At 43.7% G+C, this 19,739-nt stretch overlaps 1 protein-coding gene across 2 annotated transcripts in view; it reads right to left on the reverse strand.

Moving 5' to 3' along the window:
• Nucleotides 1-19,739, reverse strand: part of zfpm2a (zinc finger protein, FOG family member 2a) — a gene marked incomplete at its 5' end in the record, with an annotated part of 184,620 nt that overhangs the window by 57,505 nt on the left and 107,376 nt on the right. For both annotated transcript variants that reach the window (XM_083637778.1, XM_083637777.1), the window contains one exon: nucleotides 11,572-11,683. In XM_083637778.1, the coding sequence (XP_083493904.1) occupies nucleotides 11,572-11,683 (112 nt within the window). The remainder of the gene's footprint in view (nucleotides 1-11,571; nucleotides 11,684-19,739) is intronic.

The following is a 19,739-nucleotide window of genomic DNA, read 5'->3' on the forward strand; positions in this document are numbered from 1 at the left end:
ACACACACACACACACACACACACACACACACACACACACTCACAAGTCACAACAAGCACACACGCATCCTAACACACACACTCACAAGTCACAACAAGCACACACGCATCCTAACACACACACTCACAAGTCACAACAAGCACACACGCATCCTAACACACACACACACACACACACTCACAAGTCACAACAACCACACACGCATCCTAACACACACACACTCACAAGTCACAACAAGCACACACGCATCTACACACACACACTCACAAGTCACAACAAGCACACACGCATCTACACACACACACACACACACACACACACACACACACACACACACTCACAAGTCACAACAAGCACACACGCATCCTAACACACACACTCACAAGTCACAACAAGCACACACGCATCCTAACACACACACACACACACACACACTCACAAGTCACAACAAGCACACACACATCTTAACACACAAACTCACAAGTCACAACAAGCACACACGCATCTACACTCGCACACTCACAAGTCACAACAAGCACACACGCATCTACACACACTCACAAGTCACAACAACCACACACGCATCCTAACACACACACACTCACAAGTCACAACAAGCACACACGCATCCTAACACACACACTCACAAGTCACAACAAGCACACACGCATCCTAACACACACACTCACAAGTCACAACAAGCACACACGCATCCTAACACACACACACACACACACACTCACAAGTCACAACAACCACACACGCATCCTAACACACACACACTCACAAGTCACAACAAGCACACACGCATCTACACACACACACTCACAAGTCACAACAAGCACACACGCATCTACACACACACACACACACACACACACACACACACACTCACAAGTCACAACAAGCACACACGCATCCTAACACACACACTCACAAGTCACAACAAGCACACACGCATCCTAACACACACACACACACACACACTCACAAGTCACAACAAGCACACACACATCTTAACACACAAACTCACAAGTCACAACAAGCACACACGCATCTACACTCGCACACTCACAAGTCACAACAAGCACACACGCATCTACACACACTCACAAGTCACAACAAGCACACACGCATCCTAACACACACACACACACACAAGTCACAACAAGCACACACGCATCCTAACACACACACACACAAGTCACAACAAGCACACACGCATCCTAACACACACACACACACACACACTCACAAGTCACAACAACCACACACGCATCCTAACACACACACACTCACAAGTCACAACAAGCACACACGCATCTACACACACACACTCACAAGTCACAACAAGCACACACGCATCTACACACACACACACACACACACACACACACACACACACTCACAAGTCACAACAAGCACACACGCATCCTAACACACACACTCACAAGTCACAACAAGCACACACGCATCCTAACACACACACACACACACACACACACACACTCACAAGTCACAACAAGCACACACACATCTTAACACACAAACTCACAAGTCACAACAAGCACACACGCATCTACACTCGCACACTCACAAGTCACAACAAGCACACACGCATCTACACACACTCACAAGTCACAACAAGCACACACGCATCCTAACACACACACACACACACACACACACACACACACACACACACACACACACACACACTCACAAGTCACAACAAGCACACACGCATCAATATACACACACACTCACCCAAGTGCACATGTAAAAAAAAAAGCGCACGCACGCATATTTTAAAGCATGAGCACATATACCTGTACACCGAAAAGGCAGTTTTGTTTGGTCGCATTGCGGCCAATGCGGAAGTACCAAGTTCCTCGAATGGCCACTTGAGGCTGGCTCCAAAAGTGAATAATCTTCCATTCACAAAATGCCCGACTTTACAGCTTAATAATAAACGTGTTTTGGTCTCTAGCTCATTTGCCCATGAATTGTTTATACAACTCACCCGCTCAGAGTAAAATAGATGATAAAAAGACATGTTTTGGGTGTGACTGACAGGTCGCAGCTCGCCAATCACGGACCATTAGCAGGTGGAGCTGCGGCTCTGGGAAACCCCCTCTCGTCCAAATAGAGCTACAAATACAAATACAAATACAAATACAAATACATCACATCTGGCTGCACAAAAGCAAGATGGCAGCGGTCAAAATGCCAAACCCGAGGCTTCAAAACGGGAGTCCACAAAACAATGGGTGACGTCACACTCACTCACTACGTACACAGAGAGTCCAGCAACACACTCACTCACTACGTACACAGAGAGTCCAGCAACACACTCACTCACTACGTACACAGAGAGTCCAGCAACACACTCACTCACTACGTACACAGAGAGTCCAGCAACACACTCACTCACTACGTACACAGAGAGTCCAGCAACACACTCACTCACTACGTACACAGAGAGTCCAGCAACACACTCACTCACTACGTACACAGAGAGTCCAGCAACACACTCACTCACTACGTACACAGAGAGTCCAGCAACACACTCACTCACTACGTACACAGAGAGTCCAGCAACACACTCACTCACTACGTACACAGAGAGTCCAGCAACACACTCACTCACTACGTACACAGAGAGTCCAGCAACACACTCACTCACTACGTACACAGAGAGTCCAGCAACACACTCACTCACTACGTACACAGAGAGTCCAGCAACACACTCACTCACTACGTACACAGAGAGTCCAGCAACACCCTCACTCACTACGTACACAGAGAGTCCAGCAACACACTCACTCACTACGTACACAGAGAGTCCAGCAACACACTCACTCACTACGTACACAGAGAGTCCAGCAACACACTCACTCACTACGTACACAGAGAGTCCAGCAACACACTCACTCACTACGTACACAGAGAGTCCAGCAACACACTCACTCACTACGTACACAGAGAGTCCAGCAACACACTCACTCACTACGTACACAGAGAGTCCAGCAACACACTCACTCACTACGTACACAGAGAGTCCAGCAACACACTCACTCACTACGTACACAGAGAGTCCAGCAACACACTCACTCACTACGTACACAGAGAGTCCAGCAACACACTCACTCACTACGTACACAGAGAGTCCAGCAACACACTCACTCACTACGTACACAGAGTCCAGCAACACACTCACTCACTACGTACACAGAGAGTCCAGCAACACACTCACTCACTACGTACACAGAGAGTCCAGCAACACACTCACTCACTACGTACACAGAGAGTCCAGCAACACACTCACTCACTACGTACACAGAGAGTCCAGCAACACACTCACTCACTACGTACACAGAGAGTCCAGCAACACACTCACTCACTACGTACACAGAGAGTCCAGCAACACACTCACTCACTACGTACACAGAGAGTCCAGCAACACACTCACTCACTACGTACACAGAGAGTCCAGCAACACACTCACTCACTACGTACACAGAGAGTCCAGCAACACACTCACTCACTACGTACACAGAGAGTCCAGCAACACACTCACTCACTACGTACACAGAGAGTCCAGCAACACACTCACTCACTACGTACACAGAGAGTCCAGCAACACACTCACTCACTACGTACACAGAGAGTCCAGCAACACACTCACTCACTACGTACACAGAGAGTCCAGCAACACACTCACTCACTACGTACACAGAGAGTCCAGCAACACACTCACTCACTACGTACACAGAGAGTCCAGCAACACACTCACTCACTACGTACACAGAGAGTCCAGCAACACACTCACTCACTACGTACACAGAGAGTCCAGCAACACAATGTTAAGTACTGATATATGAAAAGCTTCAGTATTTAAGTCGCCTTGTCTCCTGCTCCTCATCAGTGCCCATCACGTCTTTTACATCCTCTCTCTGTATTGTTGTTTTTGTTTCAAGGCTTATAGGCTATAGTGAATACAGATGGACATATATGTGTCAGCAGGCATTATGCAAATTTTTGTGAATAGGGTTTGGTCTGTTTGTCCTGTGTGCGTTTGCGTGTGTCTTGTGTTGTGTGTGTGTGTGTGTGTGTGTGTGTGTGTGTGTGTGTTTGCAGTAAATCTGAGTGCTGTGACAGAGTGTCTGGTGTCTGTGCTATACTGTCTAGCAGAGGGAAACTGCCTGCACCACGAGAGAGAGAGAGAGAGAGAGAGAGAGAGAGAGAGAGAGAGAGAGAGAGAGACAATGCACATAAAAGGCTGTTGGAGGAAGCGTCTGGAGCTGACGTCTTTCACATGCCTCTGAATGGAGCAATAACAAAGTGTGTGTGAGCGTTACGTGTGTGTGAGCGTTACGTGTGCGCGGACGCCCGTGTGCGCAGGCTGTGTTTATGGGTGCCGATGCGTGCGTGCGGGAGAGAAAGAAAGAAAGAAAGAAAGAAAGAAAGAAGAGAGTACGCCCTCTTGTATATGTTTGTGTACATGGGGAGAAAAACACAGGAGAGAGAGAGAGTGTGTGTATGTGTGCCCTTCTTAGTCATGTGTGTGTGTTTCATATGTAAGCATGTGCATGAATGCCCATGCTGCTAAACATGTGTGTGGGATGGTTAAGGCCTCTCAGATCGCCATATTATGATTTTAATTCTGTTGTCCTTAACCCACCACACACCCTCCTCCTCTCTCCTCTCCGTAAAGCCACCTTTACAATTTCTCCTCAATGACTAACATGGAAGCGGCCGCTTCAACAACACAACGCCACACTACAGCTGCCAAAACTCCTACACCAGCCGCTCCTCGCTCCCCCGCTCACTCCAGCCTGGCCGTACCGAGTTATCGCGTGGCTCAGTGCAATCAATTATTGTTGCAGTTGAATCGTTAATAATTTCCTAATGAAAATGATTCTGTTGATCTCTGTTGTATTTTAATTAAACATAATTAGTCGGCTGCTTGGAGCTGTGGTGGGGACTCCTTTAGGGTACAATTTTGTTTTAATACACTGATAATGGAATTTTTACATTGTGTCAGTTGTTTAGTTATTATTCAGTCACACTATTTCGCTATGTTCACAGATAACAGATAATAACCCTCGCACCTCCTATTCGCCATAATCATTTTAAAAGAGGAGGGGTGAAATGAACAATTACATTTTGAACTGTGAGAGTCCTCTCCTCACAGAACAGGGCAGAGAAGAGTGCAGTTTTATGTTAAAAAAAAATCTGCATGGAAAAAAATACAAAAATGTATGTGTATCAGGCTGCAGTTGAAACAGTACATTGCAGTGCTGGTTTGATCATGTGAAATAGACCTTCTTCATCCAGGCAGGTCAGGCAAGTTCATCTCATGAGGTCTGCAGCTCTGGACCAGCGGACGGAGGAAATACAGGCGTAAAAAGGGATCTGATGGCGAGGACTTGGAGAATACGAAATCATACAAAGACACAGTGAGTTAGCTAATTCTGCACTGTCCAGGCTTATGTAAAACGGCCTAGTTACATTGGTCAATTTCCGCATGAACAATGGGCTAAGTTGCTCTGGAGACTTATTGAACACGCTGTATCTGAATGTGGTCTGGCATAAGAGGCTTACGGTGACAAGTTTAGGTGACCTCTGAATAACGCCACATAATATGGTCACACTGAGTGTGTATAGTTTCAATGGAGTCAGATACCAGGTAACAATGGCACAAGCACAATGAAGGAGTCATCTCTTATGTTAGTCCTCCACATGACACTCGTCATTTCTTTAACTGTACGTTCACTCCTGAGTCATCCCAACCAAGTATGCACATTTAAAGGGCCCATAGTCTATAAAGGAATGTGATTCTTCTACTGTTTATATATAAATACAATCAATTATATTGAATGGATCCATTGTTAAAATTAGATTTTGTTTGAGTGGTTAAATTAAAAGTTATTGCATTTTCAAAAATGCATAACCTGTAAGTCCAGTCAATGCATCACAACTGGACATGGATTTGATTGGCTCCCTCACTAAACGGTGACTAAAATCCTTCCAATCAGGCAAGTTTGCAGCATTTTAACCCCAATACTGTCAAATCCCTTGATTGGAAATATGCCGATTCATTTGAGTGACATTTGAAGAAGAAAAAAATCGAAATGGTGTTGAATGCATTTTTCCTCTCCATCTCTCCTACTCTCCAACGATACAGTTGTTTATCAATCTGTTGTTTATCTGTACCGAAAATTCTCCACTGGGTTTCTATGTCTCACACGCACTCTCTCTCTCTCTCTGTCCCTGTCTATCATTCTCTCTCTCTCTGCTCTGTCTCCAGCGTTACTGTAACATATAATTACTCTGCAGACTTGCTGCCTGTTTCTAGAAACTTCAGTGGTTCAAAGAAGCTGTCGGAGTGTGGAGGAGCGCATTGTGGGAGTTCCAGGTGGATTTCTCGATAATGAGTTAGCGCAGTAGTAGAGCCGAGAGTTTTAGTAATGGCTGGCTGCTAAGGCTCTTCCTAGGAGTTTAATGTAAAACAAATAGGGCCATGCTGACAGCCTGGGAAAAAACTGATATTGCCCTCTTCCCTTCCACTTCAGGGCTCCAACTGTCTCTCATGTTAAGAAAGGAACTCAAAGAAGAATTGATATTCATGGAATGAGTGTGTGGCTCATCATTTGAGAAATGTCTACGTCTCAAACTTTACTCTTTCGTCTACCTCTAATTTCTAATTCTTGAATGGGAAAAGGGTTCTCTCTGTCCATCTGGGCTAAATGATATAGACAGACAGCAGAACCAGTGCTGACAGACAATAAATAAAAGCCACAGTTTTGTCAGTGACGGGAACACGATAGGAACTGTAGAACGCCAAAATAGGCAATAACAAAATAAGAAAATAAATTAAATTTGTCATTTTACACTATAGGGTTAGCTTGTCTTGGCGCTGATGACCAGGGGGGGGCCCGTGGGGGACTGGACTAAACCACCTGGTGGCTCGTTACACACTCCACTGCTTGTGTTATACATTTCACACTGCTGAGACACAACTCTCACAGGAATCATTTTGCTGCATCCTGTCCTCTCTTCCTCTCCACACGATTCCCCCGACTTCCTGAATGACAAGTGTTGAGGATTGAGGATGTGCGGCTGCACATAATGGCGTAAGCAAATCAAACGGCAGAGTGACCAATGCCAGGCTACAGCGTGAGCCTCTCAAACCAATCAGCGGTCCCTACATGGAGATACTCCCCCATAGATTCACACTGGCTGCCGTCCAAACTGAACTGCTACTATCTTTTCAGGCAGCCCTAAAGAAAGAGCCGAGACCACTGGAACGTGTGAGCCAAAACATATTCTGTAAACAAACTGTGCATTGAGATATTCACTGTTTTCCATAAGTGAAGCATCTGAGGGAGCGACGGAGCAGCCCACAGAGGAGACACGGCCCAGGGGTGAAGATAGAAACAGCCAGGGCCTGGCTGATAGGTGGGGACCTGCAGCAAGTTACTGCTGGACTCTGTCCTCTCTGTCCCTTTTGTCAGACTACTCTGGCGTCCGGATAGTGCGGCGGTAGATTCCGTGCCTACCAACACGAGAGTCACAGGTTCGAGCCCCCGTGTTCCCTCCGGCTTGGTCGGGCGTCCATACAGGCACAATGGTCGTGTCTGTGGGTGGGAAGCTGGATTAGGGGTATTATGTCATGGTCGCTGCGCTCTTCTAGTCGGTTGGGGCTCCTGTTTGGGGGGGAGGGGAACTGGGAGGAATAGCGTGATCCTCCCACGCGCTACGTCCTGCCGGTGAAACTCCTCGCTGTCAGGTGAAAATAAGTGGCTCAATTGTTTACATTTGCAAGCGCCTGATAGTCCTCTGGCATTTCAGCACAAAGTCCTTTGAGAGCGGTGTTTGGTGAGAGTTTTCGATGGCTGGTAGTTTCCCCTAACAGTCTGTGATCACAGAAACTGCCTTCACCCTCATCATCTCTTTTTTGAAGAAGTTTTAAGATTTGAAATTTGAATAAGTCATATCACCACGGAGACCCAGGTTCAATTCCCGGTAGCGGTACTTCCGGCTTAGTTAGACGTTCCTACAGACAGAATTGGCCGTGTCTGCGGGTGGGAAGCCGGTGGGGTATGTGTCCTGGTCGCTGCACTAGTGCCTCCTCTGGTCGGTCGGGGCGCCTGTTTCAGTGGAGGGGAACTGGGGAGGAACAGCATGATCCTAACGCGCTACCTCATGCCAGTGAAACACCTCGCTGTCAGGTGAAAAGAAGCAGTTGGCGACCGCACATGTATCAGAGGAAGCATGTTCTAGTCTACGGCTCTCCCCAGCTCGGCAGAGGTGGTGGAGCAACGGCCGGGACAGCAGGGGGAATTGGCAAAGTACAATTGGTCAGAAAAATGTGGGGGGAAATCAGAATGAAAAAAAAAACAGACTACTATTTGTACTGCTGTTGTGATAAACAACACTTTGATATACAACGTTGCAAAAGATTGAATTCAATATTGATTTTGATAGAGGTTTGATATTTTTACTAAATGCATTCTGCAAGCTGAAACTCCATTTCAACGTCACCACCAGAGGGTGTGCAGTACAGTATGTGCCCATTGGAATAGTTAACGTAGGATTAGAATACATAGAGTTGCAGTGTGTCTCTTGACAGTGGACTGCAGCAGTCTGAGTCAAATAGCTGAAAAATATTGAACAGCGTCAAGCATCATCACTTCTTCAACTGAATCCCAGTTCATCTGAACTGAAAGTGGAGCCAGGGGCAAAACGTGGAACTATTTCAGTTGCAGAGTTGAAAAAGACAGACACCCGGCCGACACATCAAAACCCTCTGTGTAAAAGTTGCTACAAAGCTGCTCAAGTCAAGAGCGGGAACACCTTGCTTAATGGATTTTCTTGTGATATCATAGTACTAGTAGTAGTACAGTAGTAGTACTAGTAGTACTAGTAGTAGTAGTATATTAAACATAGCTTTATTTCAACGTCAAACATTCTGGTAGTTCTGGAGAAGCTGGGAACACATAATACATCCATGTCTACACAGGCTAAAAATATAACAAAATGAATAGAAGTGTATATGAAAGAAAAGGTAGGTTTTTAATGGTGTCTTTTTGTGTGTTGCAGTGATTGTCTCAGTTACTTACTATGAGGTGACAAGAGAGATATTTAACTTCTACGAGATTTAAATTAATTCTTTGTACTCAACAGTCCCTCTGTTATCGTTCACCATCAGTTGGCAAGCGTGCGATGATTTAGCGTAATGAACTTATACTAATACGACTAGAACACAGAACAACTCTCACAAGGGGACGTCTGGAGATGTTCTTCTGTTTAATTTAATAAGGTCAAACGGGAAAGTGACAAACAAGGAGAGACGGGGGTGTGAGTGATGCACAGCGGAGGTACAGCAGAGAGAGACGGGGGTGTGTGTGATGCACAGTGGAGGTACAGCAGAGCTGTGTAGCTTGTATGTGCTGCTAGCTGGAGGATATCTCCTAACATGTCTGAAGAGTGGGACAGAAAATTATACAGACTTAACAAAAAGTGAGAAATCTTGTTATTGCCCTTTTTTGTTTCATACAGTCAGTCTCCTAGCAAAAAGATTAGAAGATTTTCAAGAAGTGCATAATCTTCTTTAACAGCTTATCAAAACTTTAATGATTTGGTGATAAAGAGCACAAAGTTAAGTAGCCGGTTAAGAGGATAACTCCAGTGCAGTCTAGTGATTAGTAGATGAGAATTGGGAGACCGAAAATCCGGGTTGCAAATCCCACTCCTGCCACTTCTTCACTTTGGGAGAAGAAGCTCCATTTCAGCTTTGGGGTATTGTCATGTCTTTGGGGTATTGTCATGGGCTAATCATTTTGAAAAGTGATAAATGCAGCCCCTTTCCTTCACCCTTTGGAATCCAAAACACATCTTTATTTACTTATTTATGTCTCTGTGTCTCCCTGGTTAACACCCGTCAAGACCCAATTATAGCTGGAGAAGTCTTGTGCTTTCATGAGGAGTGAAGACACACACTGTAGTGTCAGTGGCTCATACAGCCTAAGCATCTCCTCACACAATGTGCAACCTTACACCAACCAAGCTCTCTACACATCCATGTTGGGCTTTTTTAATGAGGGCTTTCTTCTCCTCTGGACACAAATCAGCAGACTTGAGTTGGAGTCGAGTTTATCTTCATGCCAGGATTTTTTTTTTTTCCGACATTTGAATAAACAACGTGGATTTTTGACTATTGTGGTTTTTGCACATATCCATTTCTGGTGGGGCTTGTACAGTATGAATATGTCTAATTTATATAAATAAATAAATAAATAATTGCTAAATAAATAAATAATTGCTAAATAAATAAATAAATAAATAAATAAATAAATAAATAAATAAATAAATAAATAAATAAATAAATAAATAAATAATGCACAGCTTAATGTCCCTGGAAGCCAAACATAAACATGTGTTTTGAGTTTGTCACACCACAGATTTTTTTTAAATTAACCACCCAGTCAAATTTGAACTGAATGGAATGTCACCAAGTATATAACATTTGATTTCAAAATCATGAGAAAATAAGCAGCAATTCTCAATGCTATTCTCTGCTGTAAGACTCTGGGGGCATACGGTATCATGCAGCATGCTGCCAATAGCCAATGAGAGTGGAGCATGCTGCATGACATGTCCAACCCATACTGTGTGCTGGCAGGCGCCCGGGTCGTGTCACATGTGAACAATCACCGCCCACCCCAACCCCAATCTCAGAAAACAGGAAAAACAGGAAAAATTGCAATATTTAGGATTTGGATTGAAACTAATGTTTACAACTTTTGGATGCTTACAAGTATGCACATAAGACCCTAAATTACATAGATGGAAGGTTTTGGTGGATTTTGGTTGCCAGGGTCTTTAAGTTTTACTGAATTAGTTAGAGGACGAATAAAGCCAAATGGCTAACCCGTCTCCACCCTCGTTTTCCTGGCTATCTATGTTGAGATAGGGATTCACTTAGTATCAAACAGCTTTAAAAAAGGGATTATTTACCTTGCGAAATCTAAAGACCATTAACTTTGTGTGTCAAGTGATGTTTCTCTGTTCCTAATCAGAGTTTTAGTGATATAAATTACTCTTCGGATTAGAAAAGCAGATAATATGGTATGGGAGCGTGTGCATGTGTGCATGCAAGTGTGTGTGTGTGTGTGTGTGTGTGTGTGTGTGTGTGTGTGTATGTGTGTGTGTGTGTGTGTGTGTGTGTGTGTGTGTGTGTAGTGTGTGTATGTACGTGCCTGCGTGTGTGTGCACGTGTGTATTATGTCTGTGTACCTTTGTGTGTATCCTTACAGTACGTGCATGCATACATATGTGTGTGTGACTTTGAGAGGCAAGTAGAGTAAGAAAGAGAGGAAAAGAGGAGAGAGAGACAGAGAGAGACAGAGAGAGAGAGAGAGGGGGGGGGGAGAGAGACAGAGGGGGAGAGAGACACACAGAGGGGGAGAGAGAGAGGCAGAAGTTGAGGGTATGGAGGATTGTGTGTGTCTTTGCTGTGGTGTGGTGTGTTGAGAGATAACAGGATGCTGCGTGCTGCTTACCTTTGCTGTACACCACACAGTTGTTTTTGTTGTCCTCCGCTCCCTGCCAAGTCACATCCAGCAGCCACCTGGGGCCGGCGCTCAGCACCACCGGGACCGAGCTCTTGGTCTTCTGGACGGGGACAGATACACACACTAATCATCTGCTTATTTTGGTGATTAAAGAAACATTAATAACCGCCCGGTTACGCTCTTCTGCCACAGTGAAGGGCCATAAACAGGCAATTTCAGAAACTAGACAGTATGCAACTCAAGCCCTCCATGCCAACACCCCCATCCCACCGTTACACACACTTTTTTTTTAGAGGATTTGAGAATCACGAGGGCTTGTGTGTGCGTGCGTGCATGCGTGTGTGTGTGTGTGTGTGCGCGCATGTGTGTGTGTGTGTGTGTGTGTGTGTGTGTGATGGTATGTGAAGACCAGTAGGAGAGGAGAGGGAAAAGCTGTAGTTGTGGAGTTGAGTGCTGACAAATGGGAGGGCCGCTGCATTCTAGGAATGATCATCCAGGATTGAAGCCAGTGATTCAGCATCAGATCTAGCAGATGAAGAAACATCTCAGGTGTCTGGGAATTACAAAAGAAAAACCAAAGAAAGGAAAAAAAGAAGGCCGATGACTTTCAGAGAGAACGAAGCAAGTGTTCAGCGGTGAACTTTGGGCACATTGTGCCTCGCTATCGCCACCATCTCACTATTTCCTGAAACAACGGGGGAAGAATTTAAAGAATCAGTATCCATTTCAAAGGGCGATTGAGGTTAGCGTTTTATAATATGCCCGGGAAATTATTCTGAATGTGTAAGGTCATTTTTCTTCCCGGTCAGAGGTCGACCGTGGAGTTTTATTTCGAAGAAAGGCACACAAAAAAAGAAAAAAGGGGGAGATAGAGCACAACATCCACCATAATAGATTCACATGGAGCAGGGTCACCAGATTGTGGCTCGCTCTATTTATTCTCAAATGATTTTCTATTCCTTTTTATTTGATTTTCAAATGGCATTTTTTGTGTGTATTTTTTTTCCAAAGGGGGTAACGAAAGCCAAGAATACATTGTCACTGCATTTGGAAAAAGGGTGTGGGGGCGGCGTGTGTGTGTGTGTGTGTGTGTGTGTGTGTGTGTGTGTGTGTGTGTGTGTGTGTGAGTGAGAGAGCAGGCGGGGGGGGGGGGGGGGGGGGGGGGGGTGTGTAGCAGCAACATCTCAGGCAGCTGGGTACAGTAGCCTATTACTCAAAGGCAAAATGTCAGTATTTCAAGGCCATTACTTTTGAACCCCCGGGCCCTCCTTCATTAGGATGTTACAGAAATAGTTTAGCTAAGAGAAAATGGGTTGGGGTGCAATCTCAATCTCAACACTTCATTTCTTTTTCCATCTGAGGCAGACGGCAACAAGACACTGTCCATCTGCCTAATGCAACCGAAAAAATGCCAGCCCTCTTGCTGGTGCTTTTCACCTATTTCTCCTCCGCAGAAGGCAACAACCTTCAAGGATAAATGCAAATGTCACTTGAGCATGTTAAAGGTCTGAATTGGCACAGATATGCACAAGAGATGAGCGCCGCGCGCCGGCAGCGCGCCTTCATGACCGACCCACCCCCACCCACCCACCCACCCATTTCTCCTTCCATGAACTCTATCTAGTTGGAGACTGAAGGACAAGCTGATGATTTTGTTGTTGTTGTTTTTAAGCGAGCATTATTTACAAACAGCAAATATATCTCAGTGAAATGATACAAATCTGATTTTGTCTGCAAATTAGTGCTGCAACTAACGATTATTTTCATTATTGATTAATCCGTCGATTATCTTCTCGACCAATCGATAAGTTGTTTGGTCGATAAAATGTCATAAAATGATGAAAAATCTTGATCACTTTCTCGCCAAAGCCCAAGATGACATCCTCAACCTTCTTTTGTCCTGACCAACAGTCTAGAAAAACCCAAAGATAATCAATTTACTGTCATAGAAGACTAAAGGAACCAGAAAATATTCACATTTAAGAAGCCGGAATGAAATATTTTTTTCTTGAAAATTAGTCTAAAATGATTCATCGTTCATAAAAAAATAGTTGGCAATTAATTTTCTGTTGATCGACTAATCGTTGCAGCTCTGTGGGAAATGTAACAAAACAAATGCACGCACTAAATAAAGATGAAATGAAATGCTCCTGATATAGCTCTGCACATTTGCAAACTATCCTGCCAGACTGATCAAACACGTTACAGACAGTAAATTGTGATCGTTGATATTCTTATTCCTTCTCCTGGCATCTTCTTATCCTGCCCTGGCAGCAGATGAGACAGAGTGAAGACCTCCGTAATTTAAGTCATCCTCTATTTCACATTTCAAATTAGCCTCACAATAAAGTCTTCTATCTGGCTAACCTGAAAATCTCACAGCCCTGTCAAAGGAGCAGAGCAGACCGGCCGATTGTTGCTAGGACGACTATCTGAAATGGGAATCAGATTAACCCTTTCTTAGATCTCCAGACTGGAGCCATCTCTTATTCAGCAGCGAGAGGCCTCTCGCCCGTCCCTCAGAGCCTCTGGGAATTCATGATATTCCAGCTGCTCTTAATGTGCCCAACAGGGAAAAAATATCACATTAGCCAGACTTATTCCCAATGTTAGGAATCACAATAAAGACATTTAATAGACTATATAAATTACTGCAGTTATTACCGCAGTGTTTTTTTTTTCTTTTTACCTATTTTTGTGATATGAACTTTTGAAATAATGAAAGAGTAAATTGTTATTAACTAAATTTTCCCCTAAAAGTTATTTCTATGAAACTGAATAGAAACAACCAGTAAGCCTGCATAAATTGACATACTGCATATTTATATACGTACTGCACATTATATTATAACGAATCGATGCTTTCTATGCATACTGCATGAGCCAGCCATCACAAAGACAAAGAAAGGCAGAGGAGCAACTGCGCACAACATATTTGGGATTAAGACACGATGGCGTCACTGTTAGGGAGGAGCGACTCAAAATGCAAATGAAAACATTTCTCTACAGCCAAATCAGGAGGCCTAAGTGGCCGAAGCCAGAAGAAATACAGATTGACAGGCAGAAAATTATGATTTCCCTGGAGCGAGAGGGAGCACCAACTGGCTTATATAAATAAACTCATAACAATCACAAGCAGGGATGTGACGTACGGGAGCTCTTTCCGGTCCAAAACACCCCATCGAGGGAACCGAGTGGCACCAGCAAAATATGCTGACCCCTATTGGATGCTTGAATATTTATGTCAGTTCCAAATCATCAGTACTCATGCATATTATATATGTACTCTAAATCCATTTTATGTTCTAATTTCAACCGCTATGATATTCAAAAAAACAAAAATATTTTGCTAAAAGAAGATTATATTCATTATTTTTACTATCGTATATTTTTGCAGATATGTATAACGAATACTCAAAGTGCAAATAAATATAACCGATACAATATTTGTCAACAGTTTATAAAATACCCTTGTCAGTCCTTGTAAAAAGCCCTCTCGCCTCCCTCACTATGTGGTGTGTTATGGTTTATCCGCCCTCTGCCTTCACTCCGGTGGTTTCAATACTCTCCCAGTCCCCCCCCCCCCCCCCCTCTTCTCCCAGTTCCCCCCCCCCCCCTCTTCCCTGAGCTCTGCTACCGCTCATCGTGTAAGAGATACACAGTGACCAAAACAGTGTAGTCAGCGAGGAAGTGATTACAAACTGATGCTCCAAATTCGCTATAAAATGAAAATCAATATTTCCACAAGTTGCTGCAACATAAAAGATAACCTTCATTGATTTTTCCCGACTTAGACCTCTGTGATAAAATCTAATATAAATTTTCAGCCACACGGATTTGGATCAGAGCGGAGCAGGAGCTGAACGATAAGTTTCCGTGCACATCTCTCAGACTTGGATTTTCCCCTCTGCCTTTCCTTCTTCCATGGCAGGGCTGTACTATTTATAATTGGCCCTGTGCGAGCAAAAGCTTCTATCAGGAATCTGTTCTAATTTTTATTACTGAGAAGCTAAAGCCTGTTCCAGATAATTTGGAAATTTCAGGGGAATTGTGATAGAGCTGATGGCACAGCCGGACTGACTCCAGAAAGGAGCTAACCTGTAATAGCCTCTGTGGCGGCGCTGATTAAATGTTGCCATAGATGAAAGACCTGCCATCACCGCAATAAATTAACCAATCACACAAATCCCAAGTCGCTACTAATCCCTCCTTGATACCATGATCCTCTGATCAGCTGAAGGAGGTGAAGAAGAAAGTGGCTTGTGACACTCAGCCTTCCTCCTAACTCCCTGCTTCCCTGTGTAAACAACAAGCTAATGATATCGCCGCTGACCATTTCACCACCACTGGCTACTCTTAACCCGCTCCATGGTCGGGGCAGGTGAAATCGATACGAACCTTGGTGGGAATGATTCTTTTCCTCATCCGTTTTTCTCCCCCCTCCGCCAAGGTCACTGACTGCTACTGTATCCGCCTTGATCCCACAGCTGCAGGATTTAGACAACTGCCAGATCAAAAACCACTCCGTCCGTCGGAATATCTCAACACATTCATTGGGGTTCATACATTCTGCTTTCAACACCCACTCGGTGTGGAGTGGTGCCATTTTGAAACAAAACCACCCAATCTAAATCTTAATAAAGTCACCGCACCAAAATGATTTCAAAATCTTCTGAATATTGCATGTTTTGGCTTTTTCATATAAGCCATCTGAAGCATTATTTTCTTGTGAAAAGATCTTTCTGCAGTGTTTTTGTCAGTGAATTGATTAATTTATTTCTAGAGATGCACGATGATATTGCCACTCGGTCTCAGCCGATAAAGGCTTTAAAATCAAGTATGGCATCGGCCCAAAACTTGCTTGAATGAATGAATAAATCTTAGTATTGTTTGAAAGAAAATGTTAGATAAATAAATAAAAATATGGCATATTTTACATAACCTAAGTTGAAGTAGTTTTCTTATGTTGCCCAGTGAATGTGTACATTTTGAAAAGCATGATATTTATGCCTGCATCTGCCAGTGGGCCATCATGATAAGAGTAGGTATAATAATGTGTTAATTCCACTACAGGAGTGACTTGATGTTCTCTGAAATTAGTTGTGGAAAAATGTGTGCATATATCAGTATCCTCATGGGCAATCGCCCAAAAGAGGTGGAAAATATCGGCATATCGGATATCGGCATAAAATCCAATATCATTTCACCACTTTCTCTCCTTTCTCTCCCCTACATTACATTGGAGCCAGCACACGCTGGCTCCATGTCACAAACACTTTTGATGTGCAATGTCCTTCTAAGACGATGTTATGTATAAATATAACAAAAAACAAGCTTATGTATGGGTTATGTCAAGTTTATATGTTCTCTGTTTCTAACATGGGAGTGGGGATAAAGGATTTGGACCTGTTTTACCAGTCAGTTTACAGCAGACAGCACACTCACACCTTGATAACGTCCATTGCAATTAGTTGTTCACTGCGATGAAACAAATTGCATGTGGTCAACTGGAAATTTCATTAAGGGAGATTTTCCTCCAGCCCTCGTTATCGCGCTGCGTATTAATATTTTCTTAGCCTCAAGGATGGATGGGTTGCAAGGGTCTTTTTGTTGAATAAACGGCCAAAGCTACCTCACAGCCCGTGTTTGCCACGATGCATGTTGGGAAAGCGGTGTATTCGGTCAGTGTGTGCTTAGTTAGGTGCTGCATATTTCACACTGCACCCTGAAATAAGATTCTCTGTCAACATCCTACATAAACTGGGAAATACCTCCATTTCTCAAGTCTGCTTTTGTGTCATTTTCTCCTCTTCTAAATGGCCGCGGTTGCATCTGCTGAAATGAAAAGATACCTACATACTGCTTTCATTGCTTTTCTCCCCTGTCTCTCTCGAAGGCAATAGCATCTGCTATTGGGAGACTAAATAACAGAAATACGCAGGAATCGCACACTAATTCCCTTTAGAGATAGATCTTGGCTGGTGCCCTGTCATAAATCAGAGAAATTTCGATATGAAATGAGGCAAGCTGCTCTAATCATTTCTGCATTTCAAATTGGATCACTGGCTCAATCGCTTGGCTTTTAAAATGCTTGCCTAAGAGCAAATGTGAGGTGGGAGATAATTCAGCTGAAATCTCTGCCTGCTCTGTGCGGCAGTTAGTTTACTGCTTGAGTGCAAGAGAATGCTTTTTTCTTCCCTTAGCCCATCTTTCTCTTTTCAACTTTGTTAAATTGACTTTTCATTTTCAAATCGATTAAACTGAGAGAGTCACTGCTGTTCCCGGAATCTTTAAAGGGACACCCATCGCTGTGCGCATGTTCCTTTATTTGGCTGCCGCTATCATGGCGGCGCTATGGGGAATAAATATTTTCTCATTTAAATGACCTTTTATCCTGCTGACTGGGCTGGAAGCATCAAAGTTCATGTGCTGTATTAGCTATTACTTATTTCAGTCCATCGAAATGGCCACGGCGGTTATATTTCTACTGACTATGGGTGGTAGTGCATGATTACTGTATGTTTAGTGGCTTGTTTAAGATATACTGAAGTGATAATACAACTTTGTTGTCCCTATTTTGATTAAAGAGTGATGATAAATGATGTTTACAGTTCAATAAGCAATTATTGTGTGATATTTTAGACACTGAAAAAATGCTTTTGCTGCTTCCTAAATCTGGCGAGGAAAAGACTGAGGAAGGGGGGACCGGGGAGCTCCATCCAGCCTCCATTCTCCCAGTCTACCTTCAGGCACTTTGAGGTGCTCCAACTCTAAAGCCATCCAGTTTAGTGTAAGCTCTACCTGTCCGGAAGACAAGCACTCCCCTCTTCTCTCCTCCCTTTCCTTTGTACATCACCTGCACCACTGTCTACTGATTCAGTCACACGTTACACGACAGTATATTCATCATCTTAACTTTCCTTTCCACAAATCCCCTTTCAGACTTACCCGACCCTTCAGCAACATATGTTCCCAATTTCTTTATAGTGCAGCCATGTTTAATTCAACTTCACAAGTAAATGCATGTGTATCACTGCTAGTCAGTATAATGTGAATGTACGGAGAATTATTTGAAGTTGTAAACAAGAGAAAGTTAGAATTTGTAATGCATCTGCTCCAGGACTTAATCACATCTTGGAGGTACGGCGCGCATATGCACACATGTACCTCTTGTGTTTGGCTTTGGTCCGGGGACAGAGCAGCCCCTCGCTTGACTTCTCACTATTTGAATTATTTGAAATTTCCCATTTGAATTCAATTGGGTAGGACTTGTTTGATCTTTTTCATGGAAGTTAGGGTCGACTCCTGGAGCAGCGAGGAGCTGTGTGAGGGAGCATAATACATAATAGGCAACATGCAGCCAGTAATGTTCACCTGTATGGATATTACCATGGCCCTGGAGGTCAAGGTGGCAGGTGGCATATTCTCTCTGGACAGCCCCACTCTTTACTTGTCAGGAATAAACATGTGCAGGGGGATTTCTTCAAAGAAGGAAGAAGGCAACCCAGGAGTCAATCAGTCAATAGGGTCACAACAAATCCCTACTCTCATAACCACACATGGAAGAGTAGCATCAGTCAGAGGCAGTAAATAAGGACAAACAATAAAATACTAGGCATGATGCTTGAATAAAGCCCCTGACTTTAGATAAACCTATGTGCCCCCCTTTAGGTATTGGATTTTAATATTCTTTTGAACTCCTCTCTCTTTGCTGCTGGAGTCATAAATTTGATGACGCATTAGAATAGCAAAGACTGTATGTGGTTTTATATTTCAAGAGACTATCCCTGCCCAACCCACCTCACCTCCTGATTCATAAACGGGGCTCAAGCCATATCTTAAGTAAACCGCATAATAATTCGAATAAATCTAAAAAGTCTGATGCAAAGTGCGATGAAGTAAAAATCAGTTGAGCCTGGATGCACAAGCACAAGAAATGCATTTTAAGCAGAACTTTCCTGTAATGACGAACAAATTGAACAAAGGTATCCGATGATTTGCATACCGGCGGCTGATCAGCTACACAACATGCCGCAGTGTTCAATAGTTTGATCTTTGCGTGCACTTCAGAGAAATGGGGTCTCACTAAATCCACTTTAAAGACCAACAATATTTACAGCGAGTTAAGTAAATAAGATAAAGATGGTGAACTTGCC

This window comes from Poromitra crassiceps (assembly GCF_964638095.1).
Source record: "Poromitra crassiceps genome assembly, chromosome: 1".
In the NCBI taxonomy this organism is placed as follows: Eukaryota; Metazoa; Chordata; class Actinopteri; order Beryciformes; family Melamphaidae; genus Poromitra; species Poromitra crassiceps.